This window comes from Oncorhynchus masou, chromosome 24 (assembly GCF_036934945.1).
Source record: "Oncorhynchus masou masou isolate Uvic2021 chromosome 24, UVic_Omas_1.1, whole genome shotgun sequence".
Lineage (NCBI taxonomy): Eukaryota > Metazoa > Chordata > Actinopteri > Salmoniformes > Salmonidae > Oncorhynchus > Oncorhynchus masou.
Genome location: NC_088235.1, coordinates 86,197,046 through 86,214,310, shown reverse-complemented (window position 1 = coordinate 86,214,310; position 17,265 = coordinate 86,197,046). Strand labels below are relative to the sequence as shown.

The following is a 17,265-nucleotide window of genomic DNA, read 5'->3' as shown; positions in this document are numbered from 1 at the left end:
TGTGATGATGCTTTGCTGGTGACACTGTCAGGGATTTATTTAGAATTCAAGGCACACTTAACCAGCATGGCTACCACAGCATGGCTACCACAGCATTCTGCAGCGATACACCATCACATCTGGTTTGCGCTTAGTGGGACTATCATTTTTATTTAATTTTTTTCAACAGGACAATGACCCAACACACCTCCAGGCTGTGTAAGTGCTATTTGACAAAGAAGGAGAGTTGTGTAGTGCTGCATCAGATTACCTGGTCTCCACAATCACCGAACCTCAACCTAATCGAGATGGTTGGAGATCGATCGCAGAGTGAAGGAAAAGCAGCCAACAAGTGCTCAGCATATGTGGAAACTCCTTCAAGACTATTGGAAAAACATTTCAGGTGAAGCTGGTTGAGAGAATGCCAAGTGTGTGCAAAGCTGTCATCAAGGTAAAGGGTGGCTACTTTGAAGAATCTCAAAAATAACATATATTTTAATTTGTTTAACACTTTTTTTGGTTACTATGTTTCCATATGTTATTTCATAGTTTTAATGTCTTCCCTATTGTTCTACAATGTAGAAAATAATACAAATTAAGAAAAACCTTTGAATGACTAGGTGTGTCCCAACTTTTGACTGGTACTGTATAATTATTACTTTTATTGCCACAACTTGGGGGGTCAAATTTTGGCCCGCGGGCTGCCAGCTATGGAACCTTTTACATGGTTTTGCCAAACGGTGGTTGTTGCTTAGTTGTTAATATTTCAGGGATCAACTATATTTCTTTCAACATTGATTGACCAAACTCTTATTCAACGATCAATCTTAATTGATTTTAATTGATCTTAATTTTACATTTTTTTGACTGATTGAATTAATACATTTAGCCGTTTTCTGAGTCTTTGAGTTGAAATTCTCCAGCTCTCAGTTAAAAATAGGCTTGAGGCTGACTGAATAAAAATATTTGTAATAGTGTGATATGCTCGAGCAGTGTTCTTCTGACATTAGGAAATTCAGGGCCTGTAGCAGTTGTAGTCCCTCTTGCCCCCCCCACCCATCAGTCTGTTTAGCCTGGCATCTCAGCAACAGCCATCTGCTGTTGACCTCAAGACTGTCCCTACCCCTCGCTCTGCTCTGTTCCTCAAGAGACCTCCACCACAACTCACCTCCCCCAGTGAGCTCAGATTTCCTATGTCTCAAACACACAGCGAGCCCCTCTCTCCCTCCTTCCCACCCAGTCCCTCTGTGGAGAAGTTTTTAAGAGAGGGGGAACTCGTCAGACGTCTGTACTAGGATTGTCCTGGCTGGGATTGTCCTTGCTGACTGGGTCAGGCATCTGTACTGGGATTGCCCTGGCTGACTGGGAATAAGTGGAAGATGTACTGGGAGCTGTGGCTGAGCCAGTTGACAGCGACAGACCTGCACCATATGCTGGTGGGGAACAAAGGTGGGAGAGCATCAGCTCTAGACAGGGCAGAGTCACACCTGACCACTAGGCCAGTTTAATGTCCTTAGGAGATGTCCTGACAGATTAACTATACTGCTGCCATGTAGTGTACTGTGTAGTTTACTTGCTGAATGGAGCAATGCGTACTTTAGTAGTTCTGTGTGTTTAGAATGGATCAATGTGTACTTTAGTAGTTCTGTGTGTTTAGAATGGAGCAATGTGTACTTTAGTAGTTCTGTGTGTTTAGAATGGAGCAATGCGTACTTTAGTAGTTCTGTGTGTTTAGAATGGATCAATGTGTACTTTAGTAGTTCTGTGTGTTTAGAATGGAGCAATGTGTACTTTAGTAGTTCTGTGTGTTTAGAATGGAGCAATGCGTACTTTAGTAGTTCTGTGTGTTTAGAATGGATCAATGTGTACTTTAGTAGTTCTGTGTGTTTAGAATGGAGCAATGCGTACTTTAGTAGTTCTGTGTGTTTAGAATGGATCAATGTGTACTTTAGTAGTTCTGTGTGTTTAGAATGGAGCAATGTGTACTTTAGTTGTTCTGTGTGTTTAGAATGGCACAATGCGTAGTTCTGTGTGTTTAGAATGGAGCAATGTGTACTTTAGTATTTCTGTGTGTTTAGAATGGAGCAATGTGTACTTTAGTAGTTCTGTGTGTTTAGAATGGATCAATGTGTACTTTAGTAGTTCTGTGTGTTTAGAATGGAGCAATGTGTACTTTAGTAGTTCTGTGTGTTTAGAATGGAGCAATGCGTACTTTAGTAGTTCTGTGTGTTTAGAATGGATCAATGTGTACTTTAGTAGTTCTGTGTGTTTAGAATGGAGCAATGTGTACTTTAGTAGTTCTGTGTGTTTAGAATGGAGCAATGCGTACTTTAGTAGTTCTGTGTGTTTAGAATGGATCAATGTGTACTTTAGTAGTTCTGTGTGTTTAGAATGGAGCAATGCGTACTTTAGTAGTTCTGTGTGTTTAGAATGGATCAATGTGTACTTTAGTAGTTCTGTGTGTTTAGAATGGAGCAATGTGTACTTTAGTTGTTCTGTGTGTTTAGAATGGCACAATGCGTAGTTCTGTGTGTTTAGAATGGAGCAATGTGTACTTTAGTAGTTCTGTGTGTTTAGAATGGAGCAATGTGTACTTTAGTAGTTCTGCGTGTTTAGAATGGAGCAATGTGTACATTAGTAGTTCTGCGTGTTTTAGAATGGATCAATGTGTACTTTAGTAGTTCTGTGTGTTTAGAATGGAGTAATCTGTACTTTAGTTGTTCTGTGTGTTTAGAATGGCACAATGCGTAGTTCTGTGTGTTTAGAATGGAGCAATGTGTACTTTAGTAGTTCTGCGTGTTTTAGAATGGAGCAATGTGTACTTTAGTAGTTCTGCGTGTTTAGAATGGAGCAATGTGTACATTCGTAGTTCTGCGTGTTTTAGAATGGATCAATGTGTACTTTAGTAGTTCTGCGTGTTTTAGAATGGAGCAATGCGTACTTTTAATAGTTCAGTGTGTTTCCTGTTTTACTCCCTATTTCACGTGTGAGACTCATTAGGCTGGATTTGGAGATCTGGGTGATTTGATCAACTTTTTATTTGCCTACCTCCTCATGCCTTTTGCACACAATGTATATAGACTCTCTTTTTTTTCTACTGTGTTATTGACTTGTTAATTGTTTACTCCATGTGTAACTCTGTGTTGTCTGTTCACACTGCTATGCTTTATCTTGACCAGGTCGCAGTTGTAAATGAGAACTTCTCAACTAGCCTACCTGGTTAAATAAAGGCGAAAAAAATATTTAAAAAATAATAAAAGATGCAGGACTTCATAGTTGAGGTTAAGCTTTAATTCAACTCGGTCTTACACAGGGTATATCTTAAAGGGCAAGTTCACCAAAATGCCATATTGGTTTCCTTACCCTGTATGCAGTCTATCGCCAAAGGATGACCGCGATCCATTTTCTGGTTTAGTTTAACATTTTAGCATTTGGAACAAATCCCATTCAAGCCATGGGACCAATATTATCATTTCTTTGCGCATCATGTTCAAATCATCTATCAGTGACTTTGTTGACCTTCACAATACATTTTAGATACTTTTTGACATGATTAAATGGGATTTGTGCCACAAATGCTAAAACTTTAACTTGTGGAAGCCGTGCCAGAGAAACCAGACCAAAGCATGGATTGCTGTCGTACCTTGTCCATAAACTGCTGTGAACTATCCCTTTAACTTCTCGGATACTGTTGTTTTTGGGCAATTCCACTGTAACAGAGTGACACTGAGACTTTAAAATGTATGTCAAACAAAAACCAATGATGGCAATGAACAGTGCAGCAGATGCGAAGTTTGGTAACAGAATGGCGGTTTGCCGTTTGTGCCGTCATTCTGTTACCAGACTTTGCATCTGCACTGTTCTTTAAGTAAATGTTTATGTAACGTTTTCAATGGAAATTGTTAAGTAGTCCTTGTGCATAGAGTTGTATGGTTTGTTTAACTTTGCAAATATTGTTTTTTTGTTTTAAAATGTCAAAGTAAAACTTGTTATCGCGTCTTATCGCCCCAAATAATGGCCAAAAGCCACCCACGGAAGAAATAGCTAGGAAGATGTTTAGTATTATATTGATTGAATATTATCTGAATCCTATATATTAATATGGCCAATTTGGGTGCCATCAATTAGCTTAATTTCTCAGATCAAATTATATTTTCACAAAATGTTTCATGAATGTTAATTGTATCTGTTACTGACTACAGAAACTATTCCAGAACAATCTGGGTGTCAAAATCCTCTTCCTTGTGCTTTTTGAGTTGGAACGACCCAGGAAGTGTAATTAGGAAGGGATGATGCCTTTCAGAAAGGATATTTACTGTAACATTAGCTACTGACCACCACAGACTGACACTGATGGTGCCAGTCACTTACTGTACTGTAGATGTATCACTTAAACTTTGGTGTAGCCAGTCATTCCTTAGTTGTATCGGGGTAATTCCACAGTAACGGAGTGAAAGTAGTCTTTGTGCATACAGTTGTATAGTTTGTTTAACTTTGCAATCATTGTTTTGTTTTTTTACATATCTTTTATGCCAACTCTCGACTTTCTTTTCAATGCCTCTTTCATCTTCTCCCCTTTACCTGTCTTTAATTCACTCGTCTCCTTCTCTCCCTAACAGTGGGTAAGTCCCACTCAGCAGCTGCCCAGACATGCTTTAGAGTTTGTTGGCAGCTGTTAAGGAGTTATTGAGGCTCAGGCATGTTGTGTGGGCATGGTGACCCACAGACGCCGACAGAGCCCCTCCCCACAGCTACTACACTCTTTACATACAGGCAGGGAAGAAGAAAGTAGTGACTTCCTGTAGGACCTAGTCCTCAGATCTCAGATTAGTGTGTTTGGAAAGTGAAGCGAGTCAATGTTGAGCGTGGACATGCAGAGTATGTATTTGAGGACCCTTAAACCCAGCAGCAGTTTTGAGGAAGAGTGGGTTAGGCTGACATGCCGGCCCTACACGGGGGTAACGGATGTGGACGGGCCTAGACTCTCGGGTAGCTACAACTTAGCTCTTTCTGTTTATGTTGGTAGACTCCAGCTGCCTATTAATTGGACAGCTATTGATATTAAGCTAGCACTGGTAAATGGTAGCCTATTTCACAGCTGATTAGTGCAGATTGTTAAAGGAACAGAAACTGATTTTTGGGTGAAATAAAGAATTTAGGCAAAACATAGGTGGGCCATTGGAAAGGGATGCATGTTTGGGGTCCCTAAAAGGTAGGTACGTGTTTTGTTAGGCATACCTGGGGCACTCATGTGGTTTATGTATTTTGAAGGTGAGACTTCAACAGATATTTTTAGGCCGCTTGACTTTCACTCAACCATTCACCAACCACTTTCTTTCTCTATCGCTCCCTTTCCCTCCCTCCAGAGGCCCTCCACCGACCCTTCGGCCTGGACTCGGCAGCGTTGACGGAAGCGGTGCGCTGGAGCTCCAAGGAGAACTTGCTGGGTGCTGCCGAAAGCGACCCTAACCTCTTTGTTGCACTTTATGACTTTGTTGCCAGTGGCGACAACACGCTGAGCATTACGAAAGGTATGTATTCTGACAGAGTTTTTTATCAATAGCTGCCGTCCCAATAGATAACCTGGTTTCATTTCCTCACCCTGCATCATCGCAAACCACTCCTTATCTAAAGATGATTTGCTTCGAGGTATGAGGCCCCTACCTTCTGCAGGGGAGGTCAGTTCTTCGGGAGATTTCCTCTAAAATACAGTACCATGGTACCCTCCAGTGAACTATGTTTGTTTATTCCAATCCTTGTTCTACTTTCCCTTTTTATTTAATCCGTGTCCCTGTTTTCCCCAGCAGCAGTTTGCTGATCAAAGAGCTGTCTCCTAGGTAATGCGCTTAAAATCATAATATTTTGGAGAGTCAGACTTTTTAATTAACAGATATAAACGCATTAGCTAAAGATGGAGAAATATCTTAAGCCAATGCCTGCCTTCACCAGTGGCCCCATTTCTGCTGCCTGAGATGGAGCTAATGTTTAGACTGTGAGTCACTGCATGCCCAAGGAAGAGGCAGGCAGGCTTGCCCTCCCCACACCCTTGTTAGGCTCTAATGCACTTTTAATGTGGAATCCTTTCAACTGTAATAATAACAGGTACATAAACCCAGCAGGGTTTATCCACCTGCTGGGTGATCACAGAGAGTGACTTGGCGGCCCTGCCGCCCTTAATCGCTGTCTCAGATCAATGCCATGTCTCAGATCAATGCCATGTCTCAGATCAATGCCATGTCTCAGATCAATGCCATGTCTCAGATCAATGCCATGTCTCAGATCAATGCCATGTCTCAGATCAATGCCATGTCTCAGATCAATGCCATGTCTCAGATCAATGCTCAGATCAATGCATGTCTCAGATCAATGCCATGTCTCAGATCAATGCCATGTCTCAGATCAATGCCATGTCTCAGATCAATGCCATGTCTCAGATCAATGCCATGTCTCAGATCAATGCCATGCCTCAGATCAATGCCATGCCTCAGATCAATGCCATGCCTCAGACCAGTAATGTCCATCGCAGGCCGCCTGACATTGTGTTTCCACCCGGAGCTCTCTGGCTCCCCACGGTGTGTCGCAGAGGAAACTGTCTAGTGTGACTGGTTAGGCCAGCCCAATGTTTTTCTGCCTCTCCGGCTGTCCAGTGTCAATAAAGCCTGTATCTGTATCCTCTGTGGCACCAGAGGGTATTGAGTTTGCAGCATGTTCAGCTCAGGCCATAATGTACAGGGAGAGTGAGTAGGAGGGTGAGAGAGAGAAGAGTGGTTAAGTTGCAGAAAGCTTGGCGGCGCTCCCTGTCCCCTCTCCAGGCCGTGTCTTGTCGCTGCCATAACAGCTCACCTCTCACTGGGAGCAGCTTTGAAGGGCTGCAGGGAGCTGCCGGACAGCCAGGGCATGTTTCAGCTACACAGACACACAGCTCCTCTATAGTACTGGATTCTCTGTCTCTATTTAAGAGGCACTCCCTCCCGTCTCCACTGTTGACCTCATAGGACGCAAATAAAGCAGCAGTCCAAGTCACTACATGCGTAGCCCAGGCCTACTTTTTGGGACTGTATTAAATGAAGCATCAATAGGGGCCATTTAAACCCTATGAAGGAACCAAAAACTTCAAGGGGTGCTAATGTCCTAAAGTGTCTCTAAATGTTTGAAGATGATGTCCTTTTACCTGACTCTGTCTCCCTGTCCCTCTCTGCCCAGGTGAGAAGCTGAAGGTGCTCGGCTACAACCAGAATGGGGAGTGGAGCGAGGTGCGCTCCAAAAATGGCCAGGGCTGGGTGCCAAGCAACTACATCACGCCTGTCAACAGCTTGGAGAAGCACAGCTGGTACCACGGGCCCGTTTCGCGCAGCGCTGCAGAATACCTACTAAGCAGCCTCATCAACGGCAGCTTCCTGGTCCGGGAGAGCGAGAGCAGCCCAGGACAGCTGTCCATCTCCCTGCGCTACGAGGGGCGTGTCTACCACTACCGCATCAACACCGCCTCAGATGGCAAGGTAGCTAGTGTCTGGGACCTACAGATGGGCTGTCTCTCATCCTTTTCTTCACTTTTGTTGTGAAACTACTTTGCCCCTGCTAATGTTCCTGCTCTGTCTCTGGCCATCTCTTGTTTCTCCTCACGGTGCTGACCCCTGTGTGTCCCGGTCTGTCTTTCTGTCCCAAGGTTTACGTCACAGCAGAGAGCCGCTTCAGCACCCTGGCCGAGCTGGTCCACCACCACTCCACCGTGGCCGATGGCCTGGTCACCACGCTCCACTACCCGGCACCCAAGTGCAACAAGCCCACCGTCTACGGTGTGTCGCCCATACACGACAAGTGGGAGATGGAGCGCACCGACATCACCATGAAGCACAAGCTGGGAGGGGGGCAGTACGGAGAGGTGTACGTGGGAGTCTGGAAGAAATACAACCTCACCGTTGCAGTCAAAACACTCAAGGTTGGTCTCTCTATAAAGATTGGTGGACGCATGTAAAATCTCCATCTTTTGTTTGTCAATTTTGTCCTCTATGGGATTATGTAATGAATGGGATGTGGTATTTAGTGGTTGATGGTCACCATCTGCTGGTGAAATGTGGTATTACATCAACATGCCACTCAATGGGGGCAAAGACTACTGTTGGAGATATGTTTATTCACAGTTTAACTTGTTCTGCTCACCTTGGTATCCTGATACTAAGATATTGAATGAATCCAGTGAATATTGACCTTTCTGCTTGTTTGTCTTCCAGGAGGACACCATGGAGGTGGAGGAGTTCCTGAAAGAGGCAGCAGTCATGAAGGAGGTGAAACATCCCAACCTGGTGCAGCTGCTAGGTCAGTGCTGCTCACAGTACAGCTCCACTTACTAACAGCACATGGGTTTTCTACCGGCTGTTTCTAGACTCGAGGCATAGTTACCTCTGACCTCTGTTGGCTTGCCTCTGTCCAGGTGTGTGTACGTTGGAGCCTCCCTTCTACATCGTGACAGAGTACATGCCCCATGGCAACCTGCTGGACTACCTAAGGGAGTGTGACCGGGAGGAGGTGAACGCAGTGGTGCTGCTCTACATGGCCACGCAGATCTCCTCTGCCATGGAGTACCTGGAGAAGAAGAACTTCATCCACCGGGACCTGGCGGCCAGGAACTGTCTGGTGGGGGAGAACAGCGTGGTGAAGGTGGCTGACTTTGGGCTGAGCAGGCTAATGACGGGGGACACGTACACGGCCCACGCCGGAGCCAAGTTCCCCATCAAGTGGACCGCCCCCGAGAGCCTGGCCTTCAACACTTTTTCTATCAAGTCTGATGTGTGGGGTGAGTCAGAGCCAGATTTTCAGTCATCGCGTGTACTAAATCAGTCAACATTCGTATGAGCGTGTTTCTCATCCTATGATGGTCTCTCGTCCTTCAGCTTTCGGTGTGCTGCTGTGGGAGATAGCGACGTACGGTATGTCTCCGTACCCAGGGATCGACCTGTCTCAGGTATACGACCTGCTGGAGAAGGGCTACCGCATGGAGCAGCCAGAGGGCTGTCCGCCCAAGGTCCACGAGCTGATGAGAGCCTGTGAGTATGGGCACCACACTTAGTACACACACACAGTACACACACACAGTACACACACACAGTCCCTAGCACTATCATCCATTCACGTATGTCCTGCATAGAAGCTCTATAACCTAAATTGTCAATGGAGTAAGAAATAACATTAACTTTGTTTTGGTGTGATATCAGGCTGGCAATGGAGCCCGTTGGACCGACCCTCGTTTGCCGAGACCCACCAGGCTTTTGAGACAATGTTCCACGATTCCAGCATCTCTGAAGGTACTTGTTCGACACAGTCACATTACTACCCTCATGGCTGAAACACGGTCAGATACGACACAGTCACATTACTACCCTCGTAGCTGAAACACGGTCAGATACGACATAGTCAGATTACTACCCTCGTGGCTGAAACACGGTCAGATACGACACAGTCACATTACTACCCTCGTGGCTGAAACACGGTCAGATACGACACAGTCACATTACTACCCTCGTGGCTGAAACACGGTCAGATACGACACAGTCACATTACTACCCTCGTGGCTGAAACACGGTCAGTTCCGACACAGTCACATTACTACCCTCCTGGCTGAAACACGGTCAGATACGACACAGTCACATTACTACCCTCGTGGCTGAAACACGGTCAGATACGACACAGTCACATTACTACCCTCGTGGCTGAAACACGGTCAGATACGACACAGTCACATTACTACCCTCGTGGCTGAAACACGGTCAGTTCCGACACAGTCACATTACTACCCTCCTGGCTGAAACACGGTCAGATACGACACAGTCAGATTACTACCCTCGTGGCTGAAACACGGTCAGATACGACACAGTCAGATTACTACCCTCGTGGCTGAAACACGGTCAGATACGACACAGTCAGATTACTACCCTCGTGGCTGAAACACGGTCAGATACGACACAGTCAGATTACTACCCTCGTGGCTGAAACACGGTCAGATACGACACAGTCACATTACTACCCTCGTGGCTGAAACACGGTCAGATACGACACAGTCAGATTACTACCCTCGTGGCTGAAACACGGTCAGATACGACACAGTCAGATTACTACCCTCGTGGCTGAAACACGGTCAGATACGGCTGAAACACAGTCACATTACTACCCTCGTGGCTGAAACACGGTCAGATACGACACAGTCACATTACTACCCTCGTGGCTGAAACACGGTCAGATACGACACAGTCACATTACTACCCTCGTGGCTGAAACACGGTCAGATACGACACAGTCACATTACTACCCTCGTGGCTGAAACACGGTCAGATACGACACAGTCACATTACTACCCTCGTGGCTGAAACACGGTCAGATACACTTCTCTTGGAGGCATTTTCTTCTGCTGCCTGACTATTCAAGCCTGTCAGTTTTGGCACTAAAGTGGATGCATTTGTGGACATAAGAGAGATAATGGCCATTAATGATGCGTAAACATCTCCTGTAGGGCCTTTTCAGAGTGGTACAGCATGCCTGGTGCCTCAGGGAGAGACGGAGGAGGATATTTGAGTGAGGATGAGGAAAGGGCAGGCTGAACTGAGGTGAGGGGAGTACAGGGAGAACGAAGGGTTTTCAGAGAACCATTATAAACTCAGCATTTATTTATTCAGTAATTCCAGTTAATGCAGTACTACTATTTCTAGCAAGGGATGCCATGTGTATAACGGTCTAATGTAAATGTCCACTTCATTAAGCATTCCTTTCCTGTGGCTCCCTCTCTCTCTGTAGAGGTAGCAGAGGAGCTGTGTAAGACGGCCTCCTCTGGCCACGGCCCGTCACCACACTCCTTCAGCCACGACATGCCCCTGCTGCCCTCCAAGTCGCGCACGCTCAAGAAGCATACGGAGAACAAGGAGAACATCGAGGGGGGTCTGGATTGCAGGCAGGAGACGCACACAGCCAGCACCCACAGCCCCTCAGGTACCTGCCTTGCCCGCCACCATGCCTGTAGACTGAGGACAAGGGCTGCTGTCACAGGAACACCTCACCCAGTAGTCACCACAGGTGGTGCCATTACACAATCACAACAGAGAAAGGGTTTGGATTAAAGGCATTCTCAATCCTCTCTCTATCTTCCTCCCTTACCTGAAGGGTTGCAGGGAGCTGGGTAAATAGGTCTGTTTGTATGCGTCTGCGCTCATGTCTGTTTAACTCCCTGTCCTCTGTTCTCTGCAGGTCTGGTACCTGTTTAACTCCCTGTCCTCTGTTCTCTGCAGGTCTGGTACCTGTTTAACTCCCTGTCCTCTGTTCTCTGTAGGTCTGGTACCTGTTTAACTCCCTGTCCTCTGTTCTCTGTAGGTCTGGTACCTGTTTAACTCCCTGTCCTCTGTTCTCTGCAGGTCTGGTACCTGTTTAACTCCCTGTTCTCTGCAGGTCTGGTACCTGTTTAACTCCCTGTCCTCTGTTCTCTGCAGGTCTGGTACCTGTTTAACTCCCTGTCCTCTGTTCTCTGCAGGTCTGGTACCTGTTTAACTCCCTGTCCCTGTTTAACTGTTCTCTGCAGGTCTGGTACCTGTTTAACTCCTGTCCTGTCCTCTGTTCTCTGCAGGTCTGGTACCTGTTTAACTCCCTGTTCTCTGTAGGTCTGTAGGTCTGGTACCTGTTTAACTCACTGTCCTCTGTTCTCTGTAGGTCTGGTACCTGTTTAACTCCCTGTCCTCTGTTCTCTGCAGGTCTGGTACCTGTTTAACTCCCTGTCCTCTGTTCTCTGCAGGTCTGGTACCTGTTTAACTCCCTGTCCTCTGTTCTCTGCAGGTCTGGCAGCCACTCTGCTGGCAGGGGATGGCCGTTCAGGCAGCTCTCCTGCTCTGCCTCGGAAACAGAGGGACAAATCCCCCAGCAGTCTCTTGGAGGACTCCAAGGAGACCACGTTCACAAGGGACCGCAAGGCTGGCTTCTTCAGTTCCTTCATGAAGAAGAAGTCTTCCTCCAACTCTCCCTCCTCCCAGCTGCAGCAGAGCCTGCCTACGCCGCCCAAGAGGAGCAGCTCGTTCAGGGAGATGGAGACCCAGCCTCACAAGAAGTATGAGCCCACGACTGGCTTTAGCGCCCCTCCTCCCCCCCTTCCCCAGGCAGATGGCCTGGGCTTTTCACCATCCCACGGAGAGGGGAACCACGTCCAGTCACGCTGCTGTGGAGCCACTTTTGGACAAAAGGCCTCTGCCAACCACACCTCTGGGGCACCGCCCTCACAGGTGGGCAGTAGTAGCAGCAGCTGGGCAGGCCTGGCAGGCTTCTTCACCCCCCGCCTCATCAAAAAGACCTTAGGGCTACGGACTGGCAAGTCCACTGGGACCGAGGAGGGGGGTGGGGGAACCAAGCCCTTCCCCAGGTCCAATTCCACCTCCTCCATGTCTGCAGGGCTGCCTGACCTGGAGAGGATGGCTCTGACTTTACCCAGGAACCGCAGTAAGCCTCCTCTAGAGCGCACTGCCTCCACCACCTCGCAGCCTGAGAACGGGGCAGCACACACCTCTGAGACCCTTCTCCGTAACATGGATGAAGGCACAGCTCAGATCAGGGACCGGCCTAAAGCCAAGCTGCTTCCCCGAGTGGTGGGGGGGAGCTCTGGGGTGGTGAGAGCTCCTGGCGTTGGGAGTGAAGCAGATTCATATTGTCCCTCGGGGACCCTACGGGGTAGGGAGGTTCAGGAGTCAGGAGGACAGGACCGTCAGGGATGGTCGTCCCCCTCCAAAACAGTGGGATCAGGCCTGTCAGCGGCTCCACACAACCACAAGGTTCCTGTGCTGATCTCGCCCACACTCAAGCATGGCTCGGCCGATGTGCACCTGGTGGGGATGGACTCTCAGGGGAACCGCTTCAAACTACTATCAGAGCATCAAGCGGACCGGGACCGACCACGGCTGGTCAAGCCTAAATGTGCCCCACCTCCCCCTCCCACTCTGCGCCTCCCTGGACACTCCTACAGCGGGGATGGAGAGGAGCAGGCCGGGGTGGCTGTGGAGGTCAATGGTAATGGGGTGAAACGGCCGGGACGAGTAAGGGAAGTTGGAACAGGGAGACCATCAGTGCCGCCACCACAAGTGCCTCCATCTCCTTCAGCCTCTTCTTCCTCTGCCAACAACACTACCCCTACTAAGATGGCTAACGGTGCCACCAGCACTGGCTCATCCACAGTCCCCTCTGGTGGCTCTAAGCTTCTGCGTCGGACTCGGCAGCAGGCAGAGAGGGTTCAACCGGAGACGATCAGTAAGGAGGCTCTGCTGGAGTATGCTGAGTGCCTGAGAGGTGCCCTCCACAGCAGCCCTGAGCCCTCCTCCAGCAGCCAGGTCCTAGACGCTGCCCACCAGCTGCTAGACTACTGCTCAGGCTACGTGGACTGCATCCCACAGATGCGGAACAAGTTCGCCTTCCGGGAGGCCGTGGGCAAATTAGAGCTCAGTTTGCAGGAGCTGCGGGCATCGTCCTCCTCTGGAAGCGGAGCAGCATTCAGTGGCCCGGGGGCTAGCCCTGCTCTGGAGAACTTACACACCTGCATCAAGGAAATTAGTGATGTGGTTCAGAGGTAGCCTCCGGACCCTTTCAAACATTTCCTTTTGTATTCCCTTTGTTGGTTCTATTAACATTTTGGGGACAGAGAACAAGCTCAGAAGTACCTCAGAAAATCACTACAAATTGTTTCTCTTATTGTTTACAGTTGACTCTTTCTCAAAAATGCCAGTGGAAAATAATGTTCTATTCTTTGAAAATAAACATTGTTGATACCAAACTAGAAAAATAATTGTTTTGCCCCAAATTGTAACTTTTCCACCAGGTTTTAAGGCCTTTCTTTTAACTGGACGTGGAGTATATCAGCAACATTTTCAGTCCCAGAGTTGATAAAGAACAAAGTCAGTTTGAGTATCTGTCATTTAGTAACTCAACCAAGAAACAAAGTGGAGAATAATGTATTCATTCTCCTGGCAACAATGAAAAGAGTCCCTGTGACAGGATGTCACTGTTCTAAACTATTGTCACCTGGGACATCGATGAGTGTTCCACATAATCAAGTCTACTTTCTCTGCCATTTGTTTTGATTATTTCAATGTCACAACATTTGAATAGAAAATGTAAGCATTTCAATTTTGATGTCCAAATTCCCTTGCACATGACCTAGCTATATGTTTGGAGCCTATGAGAAGAGCGAAGAGAGTGCAGGGTAGTACATGAGCAGGTGGTTTGGGACTGTTTCTAAGTGTCCTTGGACAGTGCTGAATTCCCTGTGGCCCTTTCCCTCAGTGCCTATAGTTTCTTAAATGATTGAAAATCTGCAAATACAACTACTCCTTGACAAAATACTGATCTCATCACAAACTACAGTATGTCAGTGATTTATTTGTACATTATTTGGTTTTAACTTTGGAATGGCTTTATGTATGAACTTGAATTTTAAATTATTGTTTTTTTTTATTAAAAGCACAGACCTATTTTAAAAATGTTATGTAAATATTTGCTTAATTTCATATCCAGGAAAAGGTGAGGTCACATTTGCTTGGATAAGTGTTTGACCGTAGTAGGAAGTATATCACAGGACTGAGGCCCACCCCTCCCTCCACAACCCCATCTGAACATCTGCAAAATGAATGTATTATGTATTGTTATCTTCCTTTTTTGAGAAGATGCCATGTTTAATTGTTGTCTGGTCATCATTTCAATACCAACATCAGTCAATGCTTATGGTCAATTTACAAAATTGATTCTTAAAGCACGTTTTCTGTTTTGATATCCCTTAGTAGGTGTCATCTCTACACAAACATTTCCATATCAGGTTGCTGGATGTAATTTCATCCTGTTTGTTCTATTGTGCACAAATAACAAGTTTCGCCTGTGTCTGCAATAATTTCTCAATAATAATTTGGCTAATGAATCAAGCAATCAAAAACGAAAAAAGCTTGCTTATAACAGTGCTCCTCAACTGTTTGAAAATTCCCCTAATCCCCACTTGAGATGTTGGAACCCTAAGTGTATCGTGGCGGCAGGGTACACATTCAGGCAAACAAAAGATGTAATGGGTCTGCACTCAAAAAGATGTCCCATAAAGCCTACTTAATTTCTCCATCCCTTCGCTCTTCCCTGCGTCAGGCACAGACGTCTCGACCCTGTTTGTCGGAACCCTGAGTGTACACTGGATAAAGCCTATGATATAGTAGACATTAATTGGTATATTGCATTTCATCTTAGTATAAACTCTGGTAGTGCCCAATATATTTTCACATTTCATTCCATTGTGGTACACTACCTATCTAATCCAGCAGATGAGCTTCAGTGTGCCTCAGGTCATTCAAAGGTCCTCTTGACTAATAGCATGAAATAGTTTATTTTCACTGGGAGCTTCACTTATTATTATTATTATTATTATATATTTTTTTTTGACACTGGATACAGCAATGTTTTTCCTATGGTTATTGGTGCCTTTTGTGAAAGATATTTTATGTATAGTGCACTACTCAGTCAAGAAACGGATATACAGCGATGTGTAATTGTAAATATCTTGTGCTTTTGTTTTCAGATGACAGATTTTGCAATGATGTTGTGGCCAAGTATAAATATCACTACATTGTGCATTTCTATTACTGGGAGTAAACATTTTGTTTTTTAATTTAAAACTCACATTTAATAGTATATTACTGTGAATTTCTCCCCATCAGTGTTAAACTTGATATAAATAAAATGTTGGAACAATTTTTAGGTCCTTTTTATATTTTTGATTTGTCAAAATGTTCAAGATTTATCCAGAGAGCGAATATTCTTTTGATTAATAGCATACATGTCATTGACCTGTTGGATCAAAGACTGATAATGACCAATGCATTTACTACTCTTCAGGTCAGTATTGAAATGACTTAACTGTAAATATAATACAATTGGTGGGAGGAATATAATGATAGCCCAGGGGCAGTTAGGGGTTGAATCATTTTGTCATGTGATTCAAATCCTTCTCAATTTAGGGCACATCCTGAGCACAGGATCGCATCTGCGCCTGGAACTACGATCTAAAACTTCCTTTTGAAGAATAAATTGTTCTGAAGAAAATCTGTGCAACCCTCCGCTGAATTTGACATTGGGATGTGGACCTCGGCCTTGGGATAATAAAATGCCTACCCCTGCTCTATGATATAGGCCTATAAGAAGCTACCTGGGTGGTAGTCACCAGGGATGTGGTGCTGCTGTAGTGAGGGGGGGAGCAGTGCTCCCTCCCTTATTTCGATTTGAGTATACACAGAGTTGGTTGTAATATTTCTGGATTCTAAATAAATTATTTAATTACTGAATTTTCATAAATGATAGAATGACAATTAAAATATAGATACAAGCAGCAATTCCAGGGTTCAGCTGTGGCACCACTTTGCCACCACCAGGAAAAATTGCCCTAGGATGAGCTACTAATGTACTGTTACCAGGGTTGCCAAATATCAGAACTCAAAATCAAAAACTGATCATGCAATATTCTTTATGTATTTTCGACAATTTTTTCATGATGTTGACTACTTTAAAATCAAATGACCCAATCGCCCTCAAATGGTCTCATGGATGGAATGTTTTTCAGAATTTCATCATTAATAAAGCCGCTATGACCTTGCATTAATGTTTTTCCTGTCCAACAGCGCCACCATGCGGCGCAACTGAAACATACATAGGTTAGCTCGATTCATCACTGAGCATGTGACAAATTTCATCAGTCTGAGAAAGTTTTTGTATGGAGGTCAATGAGTGTGGAATTTAGTTAACAAAAAATGGAATTGCTTATTTGACAGAACAGAAATGTTGTAATTAAGTTGTTACAACTGTACTGATTATAAGTAGGACACGTGACATCCTGGAAACTTTAAGAAAAAACACTTCATATCAGAGTTGTGCCTGGTCATCTCTAGTTACCACATCCATTACCACATCCCTTATGGGCCCTTGAGGCAAACGTGTTCCTTGTGAGGAGAGTGTATTGAGAATTGTATGACTAGGTCAAATGGGGTGAGGGGCGTGACCTTTCAGTTTGCATTTTCAATCTCTTGTTATAGCACCACCATCTTGCCAATTGGCATTGCATGATAGGGTGTGGCCCTTGCCCCTTTACGCAAAGTTGCACCCTCCGAAGCCTTACCATCTCACGGGAATTTAAATGGTAATGTACCATTGTGGAAGAAGAGGAATAGTAACCAAGGGCAACAAATCCAATAGAGTTTCACCAGCGAGGTAGGCAAGTGGTGGTTTCTTCCCTGTCCTCTCTCTCTG

At 45.5% G+C, this 17,265-nt stretch overlaps 1 protein-coding gene across 4 annotated transcripts in view; it reads left to right on the top strand.

The window, feature by feature from the left end:
* Positions 1 to 15,719, top strand: part of LOC135512903 (tyrosine-protein kinase ABL2-like) — a 37,576-nt gene extending 21,857 nt beyond the window's left edge. For 2 of the 4 annotated variants that reach the window (XM_064935398.1, XM_064935399.1), the window contains exons 3-11: positions 5,346 to 5,510; positions 7,183 to 7,478; positions 7,646 to 7,918; positions 8,211 to 8,295; positions 8,411 to 8,773; positions 8,871 to 9,023; positions 9,192 to 9,281; positions 10,765 to 10,956; positions 11,791 to 15,719. In XM_064935398.1, the coding sequence (XP_064791470.1) occupies positions 5,346 to 5,510; positions 7,183 to 7,478; positions 7,646 to 7,918; positions 8,211 to 8,295; positions 8,411 to 8,773; positions 8,871 to 9,023; positions 9,192 to 9,281; positions 10,765 to 10,956; positions 11,791 to 13,565 (3,392 nt within the window). In that variant the 3' untranslated portion in view covers positions 13,566 to 15,719. Of the gene's footprint in view, positions 1 to 2,409; positions 4,969 to 5,345; positions 5,511 to 7,182; positions 7,479 to 7,645; positions 7,919 to 8,210; positions 8,296 to 8,410; positions 8,774 to 8,870; positions 9,024 to 9,191; positions 9,282 to 10,483; positions 10,578 to 10,764; positions 10,957 to 11,790 lie in introns of those variants that run through there. The other 2 variants (XM_064935401.1, XM_064935400.1) reach the window with 2 other exon arrangements.
* The last annotated feature ends 1,546 nt before the right edge of the window (positions 15,720 to 17,265 follow it).